This window comes from Triplophysa rosa, linkage group LG6 (assembly GCF_024868665.1).
Source record: "Triplophysa rosa linkage group LG6, Trosa_1v2, whole genome shotgun sequence".
NCBI lineage: Eukaryota > Metazoa > Chordata > Actinopteri > Cypriniformes > Nemacheilidae > Triplophysa > Triplophysa rosa.
The window spans coordinates 19,639,597-19,656,351 of NC_079895.1; the positions used below are offsets into that span (position 1 = coordinate 19,639,597).

Sequence of the window (16,755 nt, forward strand, 5' to 3'; positions counted from 1 at the left end):
ATTCTTTCTGTGGAGGCGGTGTTCAACCTATCAATAGGTGCATTCCGGAACCTGCCGTTCGTTTAGTTCAACAGTACAAGTTTAATATTAAGATTTATTACAAAAATCTGCTCCCCCTGTCATGCATAAGGCATGAGAAATGTCTTATTGGGCAATTCAACTGTGCTGAAATAGTGGGATTATAACACTTAGTCCTTTTAAGCGAATCTGAAATAGTTTATTCGCTGGTAAATCTCTGTTTACTGTCTGCTAGTGTAGTCACCGGTTTTCTTTGCTGAGAGTGTTCTCATGAGGTGTCGGTTTTTAAACTGGTATTGTGTACTAGGGCTGTGTTCAAAATATCGATACGGCGATACATCGTCATGAGCTCCTGACGATGCACGCATTGATACATCTGCCTCCGTACTGATTCTGCAGCACTTCTGAAATTAGCCAATTATTATGCAAAAAATATTGTGTAACAAGTATTAGTAGTGTAAAAGATCTGATCTGAGTTTATCCGTGTTCCGTACGTATCGCCCCTCACGATTCAATATGCATGTGACCTGCGGATTAACCATAGATTGTATAAAATATGGACGTATTGTCCATGACGTCACCCGTAGGTTTCTGAGGAGCTGTTTTGAAGCTTAAAGTGGGCGGAGCCTGCCATCGCCATTTTAGCAGCGCGTCACTCCCGGATAATCGAAAATGGGCAAAGAGGTTGCTGAAACCACTTGTCACTCAAGTGGCATCACACCTAATTTGCAGAATTTTAAGGCTTAACATAAATTAAACAGTTGTCATGAAGGGTAAAATTAGCTATATAGACCAAAATCGTTTTTTTGTACCAAGCTGTAAACATGTTTTTTTTCTGCTGTAAAGTCTCAATGAGATTCTGCTTTCTTTTGGAGCTAGTCTCTAGCGGCCAGTCGATGAATTGCAGGTTAAGTCACTTCCGAGTTGGCTTCACGAGAGAGATCGGAAGGTTGCTGTTTGGGATTAACTGCAAAGTTTCACCATCATAAAGTAAAAGTTTAAGGGCAGCGCTCTTACCTTCTCTCTGCATCCGTGAGCGCAGTATACATGAAAGTGCATTCTCGTATCATTCACTTAAACGGTTGCGTTTAAGGCAAAGTGCAAAGTTAGTGTTGTGTAGCCGTTAATTCAACACACACAATGACGCAGCACTGCTTCTGCCTTATTCACTATAAAACTATTGCACGAGATTAAAATCAATGAAATTCCCACCGCTGGAGGGATGTAGTGACGCGCTGCAGTAAAGTTAAGTGCAGAGACCTGATTAAATCTTACAGCAACTTTACATTTATAATATTATATCCAGAAATCTGACATCTAGAAATCCGTCATCTATTTCAATTCAACACATTTCTTTTTTTAATTAAATCTATTTACTCTGACTGCACGTTTATGCATAAATTCATATTTATTCATTATACATGTAGTATATTTGTAAAACACATGCATACATATGATGTAGCCTAGAAACCCTGTTTTAGAAACAAGTGTCTCTGTTTAAGGGCTTGATCTTTTACGACATTATACTCATTCTCGAAACTACTTCATGCATTGATTTGTCAGATTAACTGATAAGTAGTTATGAATGGCAATTTTCTGCAAGTATATTTTGCTCTAAATCTGTTATATGAGAATTGTAATTAAAATTTGACCCGTATCAAGATGCGTGTCGCATCGTGGCCTTGTATCGGGATGCGTATCGTATTGTGAAGTTGTTGGCGATACACAGCCTTATTGTGTACGGGAGGCAGTGTCTGTCATGTGGTCCATTATTACGCTGAAGAGCACATACACGCGGCACGCTGATCATAATGCATATGTGTAATATTTGTATTTGTACAAGTGTTATTTTGGTGATAACTCTCTTGCTGTGCTGTTCTGCTTGTTGCATTTCAAGTCTGGAGTAGCATTGTAAATGTACCATGTGGTAAGTGTGATGGTATAATGATGTACAGTATGCACCCTTCTATAGGAAAGCAAAATACCTTACTGTACTATGGTAAGTGTGTGTGTTGGGGGGTGGCTTGTGCGCAGAGGGCCAAGGCCCAAACGTCACGCTACTGCTTTCTATTAATATAATAATCAACTAATTTAAATAAATTTGTGCTCTTAATAGTATTGTGTGTTAATGCTAACTAGTATGAGGAGTAAAAAAAGGAGTAAAAAATATAAATAAATAATACAATATTAAAGGACCAGTCAGTGAAATCTAGCGCTGAGGTTGCGAATTGCAACTAAAGGCTCACTCCACCCCTCCCTTTCGAAGCACTACAGAGGCTGACACAACAGCGAATTCCATGCAAGGGGACCCACAGTGTATGTAGATAGAAATTGCTAATTCTAAGGTAATAAAAACATAATTCTTCATTATGTAAGGTCTTTACTTTATACACCTATGAAGACATAGTTAATAATTAATAGAAATCTTAAAAATTACAAACTGGTCCTTTAGATAAAATATAAGTAAAATAATAATATAAGTATTGAAAGGGATACTTCACCCAAAATGAAAATTCTGTCATCGTTTACTTACCTTCCTACCTGATGAACACAGAGAAAGATATTTGGAAGAATGCTTATAACCAGACAGATTTTGCATCCCATTGACTACCATAGTAGGAAAAAAACAATGGTAGTCAAAAGTGCCCCAGAACTGTTTGCTGTTCTACATTCTTCAAAATGTCTTCTTTTGTGTTCAACAGAACAAAAAAAGGATAAAGTCATTTTTCCTACTATGGGGGCAAGATCTGTTTGGTAATAAGCATTCTTCCAAATATCTTTTTCTGTGTTCATCAGAACAAAGAAATTGATACAGATTTTGAACAACTCGAAGAAGGTGAGTAAATGATGACAGAATTTTCATTTTTGGGTGAAGTATCCCTTAAAGTATAACGATGTGAAATAAAAAATTTTTTTCAGTTTTTCTGATTTTACCATTTATAGGTATGTGTTTAGGTAAAATTATCGTTTTTGTTTTGTTCTTTGAACTACTAACAATATGTCTCCCAGATTTCAAATAAAAATAAGTTTCTATTTGCAGAAAATAAAAACTGGAGAGATGCTCTGTATTTTTCACACCTCAAATACTACTACAAAAAAAACTAGTTCATATTCACTTTTAAGCAATACAACAGTAATATTTGTACATGTTATTAGGGAAAGTCAAACATTTATTTTTTACGTGATAATCTTGATTTTTATCACGTGTCTTGTCATGCTGTCAGTCTTTCACATTGATGAATTTGTCACTTTATGAAATGCAACAGACACTGGACTGGAATGGTCACAATACATCTAGAAATGCTGATTAAATGAAAATTTGAAATGGTCTCTTCATTTTTCCTGTGGCTGTATATAGAGTGGCTTGCAAAAGTATTCATCCCTCTTCATTTTACTCAAATTTTGTTATGTTGCTGCCTTATCTTAAACTACTTTAAATTAAAAATAATTTACATTAATCTACACTCCATGCACAATAATGACAAAACAAAAAAAACAGGTTTGTGACAACTTTGCAAATTTATTAAAAATTAAAAACTGAAGTAAGTACATACCATTAGTATTCATACCCTTTTCTGGGACACTTGAAATTTAGCTCAGAAGCATTAGTTTTGCTTGTTGATGTTTATACACTTCGAGTGGAGTTAACCTGTGCCAAATTCAATTGAATAAGTATGATTTGGAGCGGCACATACCTCTCTATAAAGGGTGCAACAGCTGAAATTGCATATCAAAGTAAAAACCAAGACATGAGGTCAAAAGAACTGCCAGTAGAGCTTTGAGACAGGATTGTATCAAGGCACAGATCTGGGGAAGACTTCTGAAAGAAAATCTGCTGTATTGAAGGTTCACAGAAGCATGTAGCCTCCATTTATCCTCAATGAAAGAGGTTTGGAACCACCAGATGTCTTACTTGAGCTGACCTCCTGTCCAAACTGAGCCATCGATGGAGAAGGGTCTTGGTTAGAGCGGTGACCAAGAAGCTGATGATTACTCTGGTTGAGCTCCATGATCATATATGGAGATGGGAGAAACTTACAGAAGGACAAACATCACTGCAACACTCCACCAATCTGGGCTTTATGGCTTAGTGGCCAGACTCAAGCCTTTGCTCAGTGAAGACACATGGAAACTTGAAATATGCAAAAACGTACTTCAACGAATCTTTCAAACTGTCAGAAACAAGATATTCTGGTCTGATGAATCTCAGATTCATGCATCATGTCTGGAGAAAAACAAGCACTGCTCAACACCTGTACAATACCGTCTTAACAGTAAAGTGTAGTGGAAACAGCATCATGATGTGGGGGTGTTTTTCAGCTTCAGGGACTGTACACAAAATACGGAGATAATGATCATGAAAACCTAGCCCAGAACATTCAGAACCTCGGACAGGGCAGAAGGTTCATTCTCCAACATGACAATGATCCTTCGCACACAACTAAAACAATGCAAGAGTGGCTTATGGACAACTCTGTCTATGTCCTTGAGTGGCCCAGCTAGTGCTTGAACCCAACTGAACATCTCTGTAGAAACCTGAAAATGTCTGTCTACAGATGATCTCCATCCAACCTGACAGAGTTTGAAAGGATCTGAGTAGAAGAATGACAGAAAATTGCCAAATGCAGATGTGTAAAGCTTTTCACATCATACCCAAAAAGATTTGAGTCTGTAAAGGCGCTATAACCATTTTCTGAGTTGAGGGTATGAACACTTATGCAATGTTTTTTATTTTTAATAAATTTGCAAAGCTGTCAAAAATCAGTTTTTTTGTTTTGTCATTATTGTGCATGGAGTGTAGATTAATGTAAAAAAAATAATCATTCAAGTAGTTTAAGATAAGGCAGCAGCATAACAAAATGTGAATAAAATGAAGGGGGATAAATACTTTTGTAAGCCACTGTATAAGTCTGTCTCGAGTCGCAAATTTAAGGACTTGACTAAATAAAGAAAATGACTTGACTTGACTTGGGATCCAGTGACTCGTGACTTGATTTAAACTTCATGACATGGCAAGACTTTACTTTATAACAACTGTAATTAATTATTTTAAATATACATTGCAACCTTGGTAAGCAAAACGCAAGACACGGAGCGGAACCAATGATCTGAGTCTGCGCGAGTGCACGTTTCATGACGCTGCACGAGCACAGAAATACAGCGCTCCAAATACAGAGCAAAGGAATCTCCCAAGAGGTTTTCTTTTCGATATAAACACTTCGACACTGACAATATTGACTAAGAAGATTTGCTGTATGCATTTACAAAGGCAGGATATCGACACTTCAAAATAAAAGGTATGTATTCAAGGTATTGATTCAGTAACCCATTCTTGCTTGTTCATGAATGAATCGACTGTTTTAAACTAATGAGTTAAATGAACGCTTCTGTGACTCACTCATTAAAACAGTCATTTGCTAGCTAGCTTCATAATTAAAATAATCATTTCATACTTTATATTCAAAGTGTTGCATTTCAAATATTATTATTTTAAATGTATAATTAAAAAATAAGTTGTGGTAAATAAAATATGATTTTATTCGGTTTGGTACTGTGACTTGACTCGATTTGACTTGATCTTTAGCAGGACTCGACTTGACTTGCTTGAGGTAAGCAGCTGACTTGACTTGCTTGGTTTGTTTGCACTGTGATAGGGATGCACCGAATGTTCGGCCACCGAAAATGTTCGGCACGAAAATAGCAAAAAACGCATGATACGCATGACTTGTGATACGATCAAGCAGCAACCAGTGCAGAGAGAGAGAGAGAGAGAGAGAGAGAGACAGACAGACAGACAGACAGACAGACGCGTGTGCTTTATTACTGCCGAAAACATTTTGGCAGTGTGCATGTGGAGCAAAGACAAAGTGTCAGAGAAAGACACACCATGGGACTTGCCGCACGGAAGTAAATTTCCGAATGAAAGCGTCTTTACTTTACCGGTCGGTAACTTTACTTCAGACGGAAGCGGGCTGTCTGACAGTAGCCCCGCCGCTCGCGACATCCTTTGACATCATACAGTGGTCGCGAGCACACCGTTCCCTGTACTAAACAACTTGTCAAAGTATGTTCTGTGCATCCCGGCCATGAGTGCACCTTCTGAGAGAACAGTCAGCTTTTGTAGGTGGAGTTTGGAGGAGAGACGTGAAACTGAAATGGTTGTCAGTCAGCATCAGTCAGAATTGGTCGCATTGGATGTTTTTTTTTCTCAAATCATTTAGCAATGTAGCCTATAATAATCCAACAGTTTTAGTTTATTTGTATGTTTAGCTAATAGGCCTAATGTGGAATGACACTTTTTAACGAACTGTTTTGTTGTAGGGGTACAGAGTAACTTACATTACATTCTTTTAGCAGTCAGTTATAGGCCTAATTAATATAGGCTATTCATGAAGGGAGAGGGCTCAATTTTATATTAAGTTGTATTGTATTTTATTGAAAAGCAAGACAAATTATAAAAAGCACAATTTGACTATTCAGTTTGTGCAATAGTGAAAAAAATGGCTTAATAAATGGAAGAAATGCAAAAAACCATGTTCGGTATTGTTCAGCCTTCGGCCAAGTGTTTCACATCATGTTCGGCTTCGGCCAAGAATTTTAGTTTCGGTGCATCCCTACCCCCGACTTGAGACTTACTTGAGACTTGAACATGTGTGACTTGTGGAGATGCCGATTTGATTTTCCAACAGGACTTGGCACCTGCACACAGTGCCAAAGCTACCAGTACCTGGTTTAAGGACCATAGTATCCCTGTTCTTAATTGGCCAGCAAACTCGCCTGACCTTAACCCCATAGAAAATCTATGGGGTATTGTGAAGAGGAAGATGCGATATGCCAGACCCAACAATGCAGAAAAGCTGAAGGCCACTATCAGAGCAACCTGGGCTCTCATAACACCTGAGCAGTGACACAGACTGATCGACTCCATGCCACGCCGCATTGCTGCAGTAATTCAGGCAAAAGGAGCCCCAACTAAGTATTGAGTGCTGTACATGCTCATACTTTTCATGTTCATACTTTTCAGTTGGCCAAGATTTCTAAAAATCCTTTCTTTGTATTGGTCTTAAGTAATATTCTAATTTTCTGAGATACTGAATTTGGGATTTTCATTAGTTGTCAGTTATAATCATCAAATTAAAAGAAATAAACATTTGAAATATATCAGTCTGTGTGTAATGAATGAATATAATATACAAGTTTCACTTTTTGAATGGAATTAGTGAAATAAATCAACTTTTTGATGATATTCTAATTATATGACCAGCACCTGTATATANAAATAAACATTTGAAATATATCAGTTTCAAACAATCTCCAAATCCAGCGTTATATCCATCATTTATATAACAGTCATCACCCAAATGCAGTGAACAAACAAACACCCGAACTTCGCGAACGTATGCTCTCTCTCTCTCTCCTGCACACAAGTGAAAGTGACGTCTGCGCATGCTCCTCCTGCTCTCCTTACTGCCACGTGCTTTTCCGGGAGAATTGTCCAATAAGGGACTAAGACAAATTGTTACGAAACAGTTTTATATGTTCGAAAAAAACTTTCCGAAACCTGTACGATCGCTGCGGGAGTGTATCGAGCACAGAAATACTACGTAATACAAGTTTTTTGACAAGTTGACCATGTTAAGCATGAGAAGTCAGAATGCATGACACACCGTTGCAGCACCCCTTTAAGTTTGTCTATGGGCTAGTTGTCATGTCTCTATTAATTGTAAACGCCCCGCCCCACGTCTAAAGACCGCTAAGCATAGGACATCGTTGACATGACTACTTGATTGGCGTCGCTCCGGTGAAGCTAACTTCAACTAAAAAATGGAGAATAATAAACCTCCACTCGCAGTCGGGAAGAGGAAGCTTCTACTTTTTTGAGGGATAATTTTCTCTCTCTCTATATCTTTCCACTATATTCATCAACTCCATGTCGTGGCTTTTGTATTCCTTGCGTAAATTATTATTAGGCCTGGTTCTGGGGTGCTAGAGATCTCGATGATTGTGAGTGACGGCTTTTTAGTAATTATAAAGGGAGTGCTCGTTGTGCGGTTTCTGTGCTATATATAATCCATTCAGAGTTGTATAAACTTGTTTTTCATGCTGCTAAGACCAACGGCCACATACACGCTGCAAAGTTTCAGGAATTACATCGGAATATAAATGCGGGATTCACTCTTGAAATAGCAATGATTGACATATTGATAACCATAGTTAGTTCCTGAATAAAGCAGACATTTGGACTGAAATGGCTGAATAGTCTGCTGACTGACAGACTCACTCATAGCAGTCCCTTGCCGCCACCTTCTGGACGTAACTATGTAAACTGCACTGAAATCGTTGAAAAATCCCCACAACACTAACACACAGCCAGTCTTGTCACAATTTATTTTTAATATCTAATAAACTAGTTTCTTGCATTTAAACAAGTCTTTTGGAAAAAGCATTATTATCACAAAGTGTCAATCATTTTAAGGAAAATAGTAAATACTACATTGGTAAATAATGCTAGAATTATTCTGTTGGATGTACACTACTGTTCAAAAGTCATTTCTGTTCACCAAGCCTGCATTGATTTGATCCAAAATACAGTTAAAGATGCCGTTCTTTTATGTAAGCCTGTTTTTAATAAATAGTATATACACTCACCTAAAGGATTATTAGGAACACCATACTAATACGGTGTTTGACCCCCTTTCGCCTTCAGAACTGCCTTAATTCTACGTGGCATTGATTCAACAAGGTGCTGAAAGCATTCTTTAGAAATGTTGGCCCATATTGATAGGATAGCATCTTGCAGTTGATGGAGATTTGTGGGATGCACATCCAGGGCACGAAGCTCCCGTTCCACCACATCCCAAAGATGTTCTATCGGGTTGAGATCTGGTGACTGTGGGGGCCATTCTAGTACAGTGAACTCATTGTCATGTTCAAGAAACCAATTTGAAATGATTCGAGCTTTGTGACATGGTGCATTATCCTGCTGGAAGTAGCCATTAGAGGATGGGTACATGGTGGTCATAAAGGGATGGACATGGTCAGAAACAATGCTCAGGTAGGCCGTGGCATTTAAACGATGCCCAATTGGCACTAAGGGGCCTAAAGTGTGCCAAGAAAACATCCCCCACACCATTACACCACCAGCCTGCACAGTGGTAACAAGGCATGATGGATCCATGTTCTCATTCTGTTTACGCCAAATTCTGACTCTACCATTTGAATGTCTCAACAGAAATCGAGACTCATCAGACCAGGCAACATTTTTCCAGTCTTCAACTGTCCAATTTTGGTGAGCTCGTGCAAATTGTAGCCTCTTTTTCCTATTTGTAGTGGAGATGAGTGGTACCCGGTGGGGTCTTCTGCTGTTGTAGCCCATCTGCCTCAAGGTTGTGCGTGTTGTGGCTTCACAAATGCTTTGCTGCATACCTCGGTTGTAACGAGTGGTTATTTCAGTCAAAGTTGCTCTTCTATCAGCTTGAATCAGTCGGCCCATTCTCCTCTGACCTCTAGCATCAACAAGGCATTTTCGCCCACAGGACTGCCGCATACTGGATGTTTTTCCCTTTTCACACCATTCTTTGTAAACCCTAGAAATGGTTGTGCGTGAAAATCCCAGTAACTGAGCAGATTGTGAAATACTCAGACCGGCCCGTCTGGCACCAACAACCATGCCACGCTCAAAATTGCTTAAATCACCTTTCTTTCCCATTCTGACATTCAGTTTGGAGTTCAGGAGATTGTCTTGACCAGGACCACACCCCTAAATGCATTGAAGCAACTGCCATGTGATTGGTTGATTAGATAATTGCATTAATGAGAAATTGAACAGGTGTTCCTAATAATCCTTTAGGTGAGTGTAGTTATGCATATTATGATCAAATATATGGTGTATTTTGTATAAATTGTATATTGCGAGACTAACCCCCACCAAAAAAAGTCTTATGATGGGGACCCCCCATAAGACTTGATTCAATTCGAGCACTGATCTGAACACATACCATATCTGCTGCTTTTTATCTGACTAAATGAAACAAAGAATTTACAAAATGAATCGCAATAGTGACGTCTTACCTGTTAATCAGAGATGTGATTTTTTTATTTCCGTATTTTTTGACCGCTGGGATCACGGGATTGGGGGGTGGGGGTTTGGGGATGTTCGCGAAGTCATCATACAGCCAGCCAACAGGATCCAAGTTTCTACGCTCTCTACGTCATGCACACACGCTTGTTATAAATGCAGAGCGACCGCTTCATTCAGAACATAATTTTGCAAGTTATCTTTATGTATCCAGAGAGTGCGTGAAAAAGACGCAGCTGTTTTGGTACTCAAAAAATCGCGTGGTGTCATTTTTTATTAAGTGGGGAACTGGACAGCGTTTTGTATCGTATACAGAAAATCTCGAGTCTGGAAGTTGAGACGTCTATATGATTTGCTTTAACATTATAACATTATCTATATACAGAGACTAAAATAGACCATTCCGCGATTTAATGGCTTGAAACCATACAAATGGCTGATCTAGTCACTGTCTATAAATAAACGTGTTGAAGTATCTACTGAATGCATACATTTAAATTAACTAAAACCGCAACATGCACTGTTTGCAAAAACCTTTATTACATGTGGATTAATGCGGACAAATGCTGTATGAATGACGTAGATACGCCATCTAGTGTCTGTGTATGGAAGGTTGTTAATTAGTTATTGCTGATTACAATACAATTAAAAGTAGGCCTACTATAAACTACTCAAGGGGTGCCATTTGTTAATGCCATTTTATTTGACATTAGCATAAGATATTTGCACAAAGAAGCAACCTATTTTATTATATATTGTTTAGGTGACTGTTAAACTAATAAACATTTGAACTGATATTTCCAAAATTGCCAGTCAGAATTGGGTTATTATAATAGTGTAGTTTGTTTTTGTGTTGCTAAGTGAAAAATATATATTTTTGGCAGACAGTTGCCTGTTTTTAATAATGTTACATTTAATTAGTAACATTAACGACTATTTTGGGGGGATTGGGGTTGGGCGAGTGTGCGTGCAGTTTTCCTTCTTTTTTGTCCTTGGCTGATCACATGCCTGGTTAATGCAATCCTTTCAGATTTTGGAGCCAACTCTCAAAATCCCTGTCAATATCAGCTTTTGCTTTAGGACGAAGCTGTCACTTTAACTCTCCGGAGTGCGAGGTTACTTTGTTATTGACAAGTGATTCCCCAGATGTAATCAGCGTCAGAACTTAATAAATTGTAAATCAAGGTAAGATAAGACAATCGGTTTGAACACTGAGCTGTCTATGTATTTACTCAATAATTGAGTATAATTAAATAACCCAAAATTATCACAGATTGTAGCTTTAAAGGAGTACAAATATAAAATATACCAAATTTAACATTTCTTATTGGTTCTTGGGGTTTTGTTGTCTTATGCATGTTTTATCAAGACAAGCAAGAACCAATTAAATTTAAAGTTATCGCCATATTTGAATAACGCTGATATGCATTAATACACACAGTATCGATCGCTAAATAAGATCAAAATAGTAATTATTTTCTCTGAAAAAGAATCGTTCACTTCAGAAGACATCTGTTAACCCACTGGAGTCTGGAGGATTACTTTAATGATGGATGTATCATATGTAGTTTTTGGAGCATTTCCCTGAGTAAGAAAATAACGTGATGGTATTTTAATTTGAAATTATTTAGTTAATGAAAGGAAGGCATACACATCTGAGATGGCATGATGATAAATAAATTATGAGAGAATTTTATATTTGGATAAACTATTCCTTTCTCAATGTAACTGTTTTGCATCTTAGTTTATATAAATGACCTGTGGATAGATGGACTTCCAAATAAAGTTTATACACATTAGAGTATGTCTGCATAGTACATTGAACTCGCATAAATCCAGTTTATTATTACATGTCCTGTTTGAACACATTATTCAGTGAATAGTTTGTGTTTTATTTTTGGGCTATATTAATAGGAGAAAAAGACTGAACCAAATGCCCAAGGCGTAGATGAGGCGAACACGTACTCTGGTATGCAGAACCGTCTGTTGGCTATGCAGCAGGCAGTTGCCCAACTGGAGATAGAGCAGAACCTTCTGCAGAGGAGAAACACTCATCTAGAGAAAAAGATTGAGAGGCTGCGATCTGAGCGACAGCACCTGAGAGAGACCTTGACACAGGTGGGCTTATAGACAGGCATTAGGACGGGAGGAATCATAAATCATGTCAGCATGATTCATATGAATGATTGTTGTTCTTGTTTATGTTTGCTATAAGCAGGTTGAGCTGGAGAGGGGCAAACTTGGTTATCAGCTGTCACAGTCAGAAGCCGGAGTTCAGGTATGATGGAGCGACTACATTTGGAATAAATTTGTTTCTGTTTTGTATGTCTGCATGATTTTTTGTCACAGAGGTACTTTAAGACAATGGCTCTGTGCCAAAATGTTGTGAGCTCCCCAAGGAGACAGCATTGTAAGACACCATTCACTTATAAGGTTACGTTTCAGTAAGGATGCTGGCTGTCTTTATAGAGCCTGTCAGGTGGTACCGACAAGGAGGAGCTGAAGCGATTGAGAATCCAAGCCAATGAGTTAGAAGAACAGGTAAGTCCTTAAAGGAAGTTCACACAAAAATTAATTTTAATTCATAATTTACTCCTTGTGCCATCCTAGGTGTATATGACTTGTGGATTGTTTGGTCGCCTTTAATTCACTCATTTCCTTTCACTAAAATGTTTTCTGCAAACCTGCTTTGAATTGAAATGAACTTAAAGCCACTTTTCTAGGTTCATCATCTCCGTCTCATGTTGGCAACAGATCATAAGCAGAGGGCAGAGTTTATAGATCGCTCTCTGAAGAACAGTCAGAGCGTGATGTCTCTGAGAGAGGATCTGAATGAGTCTTTAGCTGTGGTGTCCCAACAGCTCATTCCTTCAGTGCTAAAGTCAGAGACACAGAAGCTGGACAGAAGCTTTCGAGAGCAGGAGCTCAGATTGTCTCTTAGCCAAATCTAAAGGAAACAAACACTCCTTCAGAACATTGACTATAATATAGTTTGACATGATATTTTTGCACTAAATGAGATGTCAGAATGAACATTCTATAATTCTGACAGTGCACCTAAGATATTTTTTAAACCAGACTCAGGGTTTGAAAGGGTTTTACTATTTTACTACCTTATTTACATACAAATACTGTATGTATTTTTATGTAATAATTCCTGTTAACTAATAACAGAATGTCACATTTTTAGATGATATTTAGATTCATATTTTAGTTGTCTAAAGAGCTGTCACTTTCTGTATTATGGATAGGCAGATTATTTACATGTATCTTAAAATGTAACCAGCTAAAAGCTTTGTATTTGTTTATTTTAAAAGCTATTCTGTCAGTGTTATTGTCTGTGCAATACAAGCATTCTATTTAAGAAATGTAAACAGTTTTTTATTTTAAGTAAAATTTATTTAGAGCCTACTGTATTACCACCTCACGGATATACCCCACATCGTCTCTACATTGTTTTCCTGTTTGTCTTGAAATTCAATATGTTGTTGACTTTCAAGCTGACTTATAATTAAAGACCACTTGATTGAAAATTACAGGGTAATGCTGTTTAAAATCTCTTGAGGCCTTGCTGCATTACCTCATTTGAACTGTTGATGCGTGATGGTCACCAGGGGGCATTGTTTGTATGGAAGATTTTTCCAAAGCAGTAATAAATCCTTTTAGTGTAACTCTTGCTCGCCCCAAAAACACAAACAAAAGACATACATTTCCCCATACATATTAACAAAGCCAAATAAACAGTGTTTCAATGCCAAGTCACATTTGCTTTGATTGTCAAATGGAAAATGAGTAGCCCTTCATTTCTGTAATATTTTTCAGATGTGTGTTTGTAAAATGTGATTTAATCTCACAAAAGCATATATATTTCACTCCATAATATAATAACACAAATATTTATTTAAAACGTATTTACATAAACACGTTTATTTTGGCATTCTGAGGTCTACAAATGTACCACTGAAGTAAAAGAATTCACGTAGAAACATCCTGTATGAGAAAAGAGCACTTGAACTCTTGTCATAAGAAAAAATCAAACACAGATGGAAAGTGTGACCTGCAAAACAAATATCTAAACTTTTTTTCATTCTTACAAAAATTGTCTGTGCCAAATATAGTTTCTGCTAAATGTAGTCTTTAAGCAAGCAGCTGCGCTACACTGACATAAATAACATGGATATTTACATGGCATTTTGAGCAAAGAATAGCACGGAACTAAAACAGTAGGTCTACCAATTTATTTATTCACTCATTCATTTATTGTAGAGAAGTATCAATAACTGTAATAATTAATTGTTGTTTTTATGCTACAAATTCTGAACCTTACGATGGTTTTACGATAGTTGCCATAATTTAATCACAAATGTACCATTGTCTTACTACAGTGTAATATAAATGTTAATCAATCCGCCAAAAACATAGTTACACTTTTACTATAATAAAACCATAGCTATTTTCCTGAGAGAAAACTAAAAGTGAAAAGCAGGAGCATAGAGTGAGAGAGACAGAGCGACGGAATGGAGGGGGGTGGGGGGGTTGAGCTGGAGGACTGGCTGCCCTTCATCTGTCTGCTCTAGGCGGAGCTGAAGTTACTGAGAGCGGACGCGGGAGCTGGACGCGGTCTGCGGGACGATAATCATCCATACCGGGAAAAATACGCTCATTAACCCATTGGGGAGCCCGTACAGCGATCACAGCCGTTACAGACCTAGACCCACTGCGACGTTTTTACAGGCCTCTTTCTCTATGGATCGGACTTAATGTCGCTCCCGTACGGCCGCTTGAACCGACCGTTGGGCTCGACGCCTTCTGCAGTACATCGACTTAATTTCAAATACGCAATTTCAGCTTTTGTGGAGTAATACAATCAAGAAAAAGAAGGGAAATGTTGGAGATGTCGTTAGCGCGTGAAGCTAACTTAAGCATCAACTGAAGCGGGCTGACATGAGCAGAACTGACCCATATTGAGATACCGCACGACCATCTGGACCAGAACCGAACAGATAGCAGCTAAATCTGTTTTTATATACACATATATTACCCAATATGTGGTAGTCGCAGGTGTTTGGGTTGTTTTAAAATGTCTGTTGATGTCTGAAGTGTCGAAAAAGAAGAAATGCGAGACAGTGGATCGCATGCAGTGATGCGCGAAGTGTAACTGCTCAAACTCCTTACCGACATGGATAAAATGCGTTTATAATCTAATTATAAAGACATGTAATATATATATATATATATATATATATATATATATATATTATTCCTTTAAAATCATGTATAATTTTCAAACATACATGTGTACGTCTCATTTCGTACGATTTCCACCAAGTACATGAGCTTGAACTTCAGTGATACGGGAGGCTGCGGGGAAAATCTACGGAAACTTTAGTGGAGCTCATCTGGAGTTGAACTGATCCCGAAGCATCGAAACCACCATCAGGATGAGAGTACTGGTGCTGAACCGAGCATCACTTCTCTCACTTGGGCTCTGCTCAGTGCTTCTGCTCAGCGCTGTGGCTGGTAAACCGAATTTCTATCTATATTTCTATTATACACTGTTTTTATTTTACATTGCAGTATCTATGTTACACGTTTACAATTATGTGCATGTTTGTCACTGACTGCGCTGTAATGCGAATCAAAATCCGAATTGGTTTAACTTGTGAATGTGAACTGTTTGTATTATGCTCAATTCTGCTTACTGGTTTATCTTTATCCAATAGTTTTTTGGGGTGTTTTAAGTTGCGGCAAGTTCAATGTCAATATAGTGTCTTTAATGTTTTTTCTGTGTTTTAGTTTAGTTAAAACCAACGTCTCCTCATTGGTTAGCAGTTACACAAGCAGGTGCTTTTTGGCACTACTTGGAAACTTTTCCAAGAAAAGTTGCTTGATGGTTTGGTTTCATCACAGTTTGTTTTTCAGACTCTTGTTGTTGGCATTGGTTGACTCATACATCTCAATCTTAAGTAAAAATGTTGGCAATAATGCAAAATGAAAAAATACCAAGGCTGTGCACATGTATAAATAACATTAGAAATGACTATCAGAGTGTTTTTGACATCTGTCTTGTTTTTATACGGGGTCAGATTATCAGATAAAACTATGCTGTGTTTGGGTCATTAGAGGGTGTTTACCCTGCTGTTATGCATCATTCGATTAGAAGCGTTTGATGTTGTATCATTGTTTTGAGACCCTTGTAAAGTCTCTAAAACGTTGGCCATCATGAGTGTTGTGGAGCAGTTTGTTTACAGGTTGGAATGTATTTGTGTTCAGCTTTGACCTTGATAAGATAAGTGTTCTGTCTCTACTGCTACAACAGATTAGGAAGAGAATGAAGAAGAACAGTTTTCTGATCAAGCAGTATTTAATATTTTTTTCTAGTTAAAAACATTTTACACAAAGACATGAATAACACCTGTGACAAATATGATGTGCACTCACGAAAGCTGAAGATTTCAGTTGGTAAAAAAGCTCTTTTCCTATGTACAGTAGAGTGAGTCGTCGCCTCATAGGGATCCGCCATGTTGAAATCACATGACCATTTTGTGAACGATAAAAAGACGTACAATAATGTAAAGCAGTGGTTCTCAACTCTGGCCCGCGAGATCCATTTTCCTGCCGAGTTTAGCCCCAACTCTGATATAAAACACCTGAACAAG

General features: G+C 37.9%; 3 protein-coding genes across 6 annotated transcripts in view; 2 read left to right on the plus strand and 1 right to left on the minus strand.

The window, feature by feature from the left end:
• The window catches only part of si:dkey-230p4.1 (centrosome-associated protein CEP250), a 97,853-nt gene extending 84,000 nt beyond the window's left edge, over window positions 1-13,853 (plus strand). For 2 of the 3 annotated variants that reach the window (XM_057335243.1, XM_057335245.1), the window contains exons 20-23: window positions 12,011-12,214; window positions 12,312-12,374; window positions 12,566-12,637; window positions 12,820-13,853. In XM_057335243.1, coding sequence (XP_057191226.1) covers window positions 12,011-12,214; window positions 12,312-12,374; window positions 12,566-12,637; window positions 12,820-13,047 — 567 coding nt within the window. In that variant the 3' untranslated portion in view covers window positions 13,048-13,853. The remainder of the gene's footprint in view (window positions 1-12,010; window positions 12,215-12,311; window positions 12,375-12,565; window positions 12,638-12,819) is intronic. The other variant, XM_057335244.1, reaches the window with a different exon arrangement.
• LOC130555221 (uncharacterized) overlaps window positions 1-16,755 on the minus strand; it is a 60,538-nt gene that overhangs the window by 20,795 nt on the left and 22,988 nt on the right. The window lies entirely within an intron of this gene.
• bmpr2b (bone morphogenetic protein receptor, type II b (serine/threonine kinase)) overlaps window positions 15,349-16,755 on the plus strand; it is a 120,650-nt gene continuing 119,243 nt past the window's right edge. For both annotated transcript variants that reach the window (XM_057335246.1, XM_057335247.1), the window contains exon 1: window positions 15,349-15,616. In XM_057335246.1, the coding sequence (XP_057191229.1) occupies window positions 15,538-15,616 (79 nt within the window). In that variant the 5' untranslated portion in view covers window positions 15,349-15,537. The remainder of the gene's footprint in view (window positions 15,617-16,755) is intronic.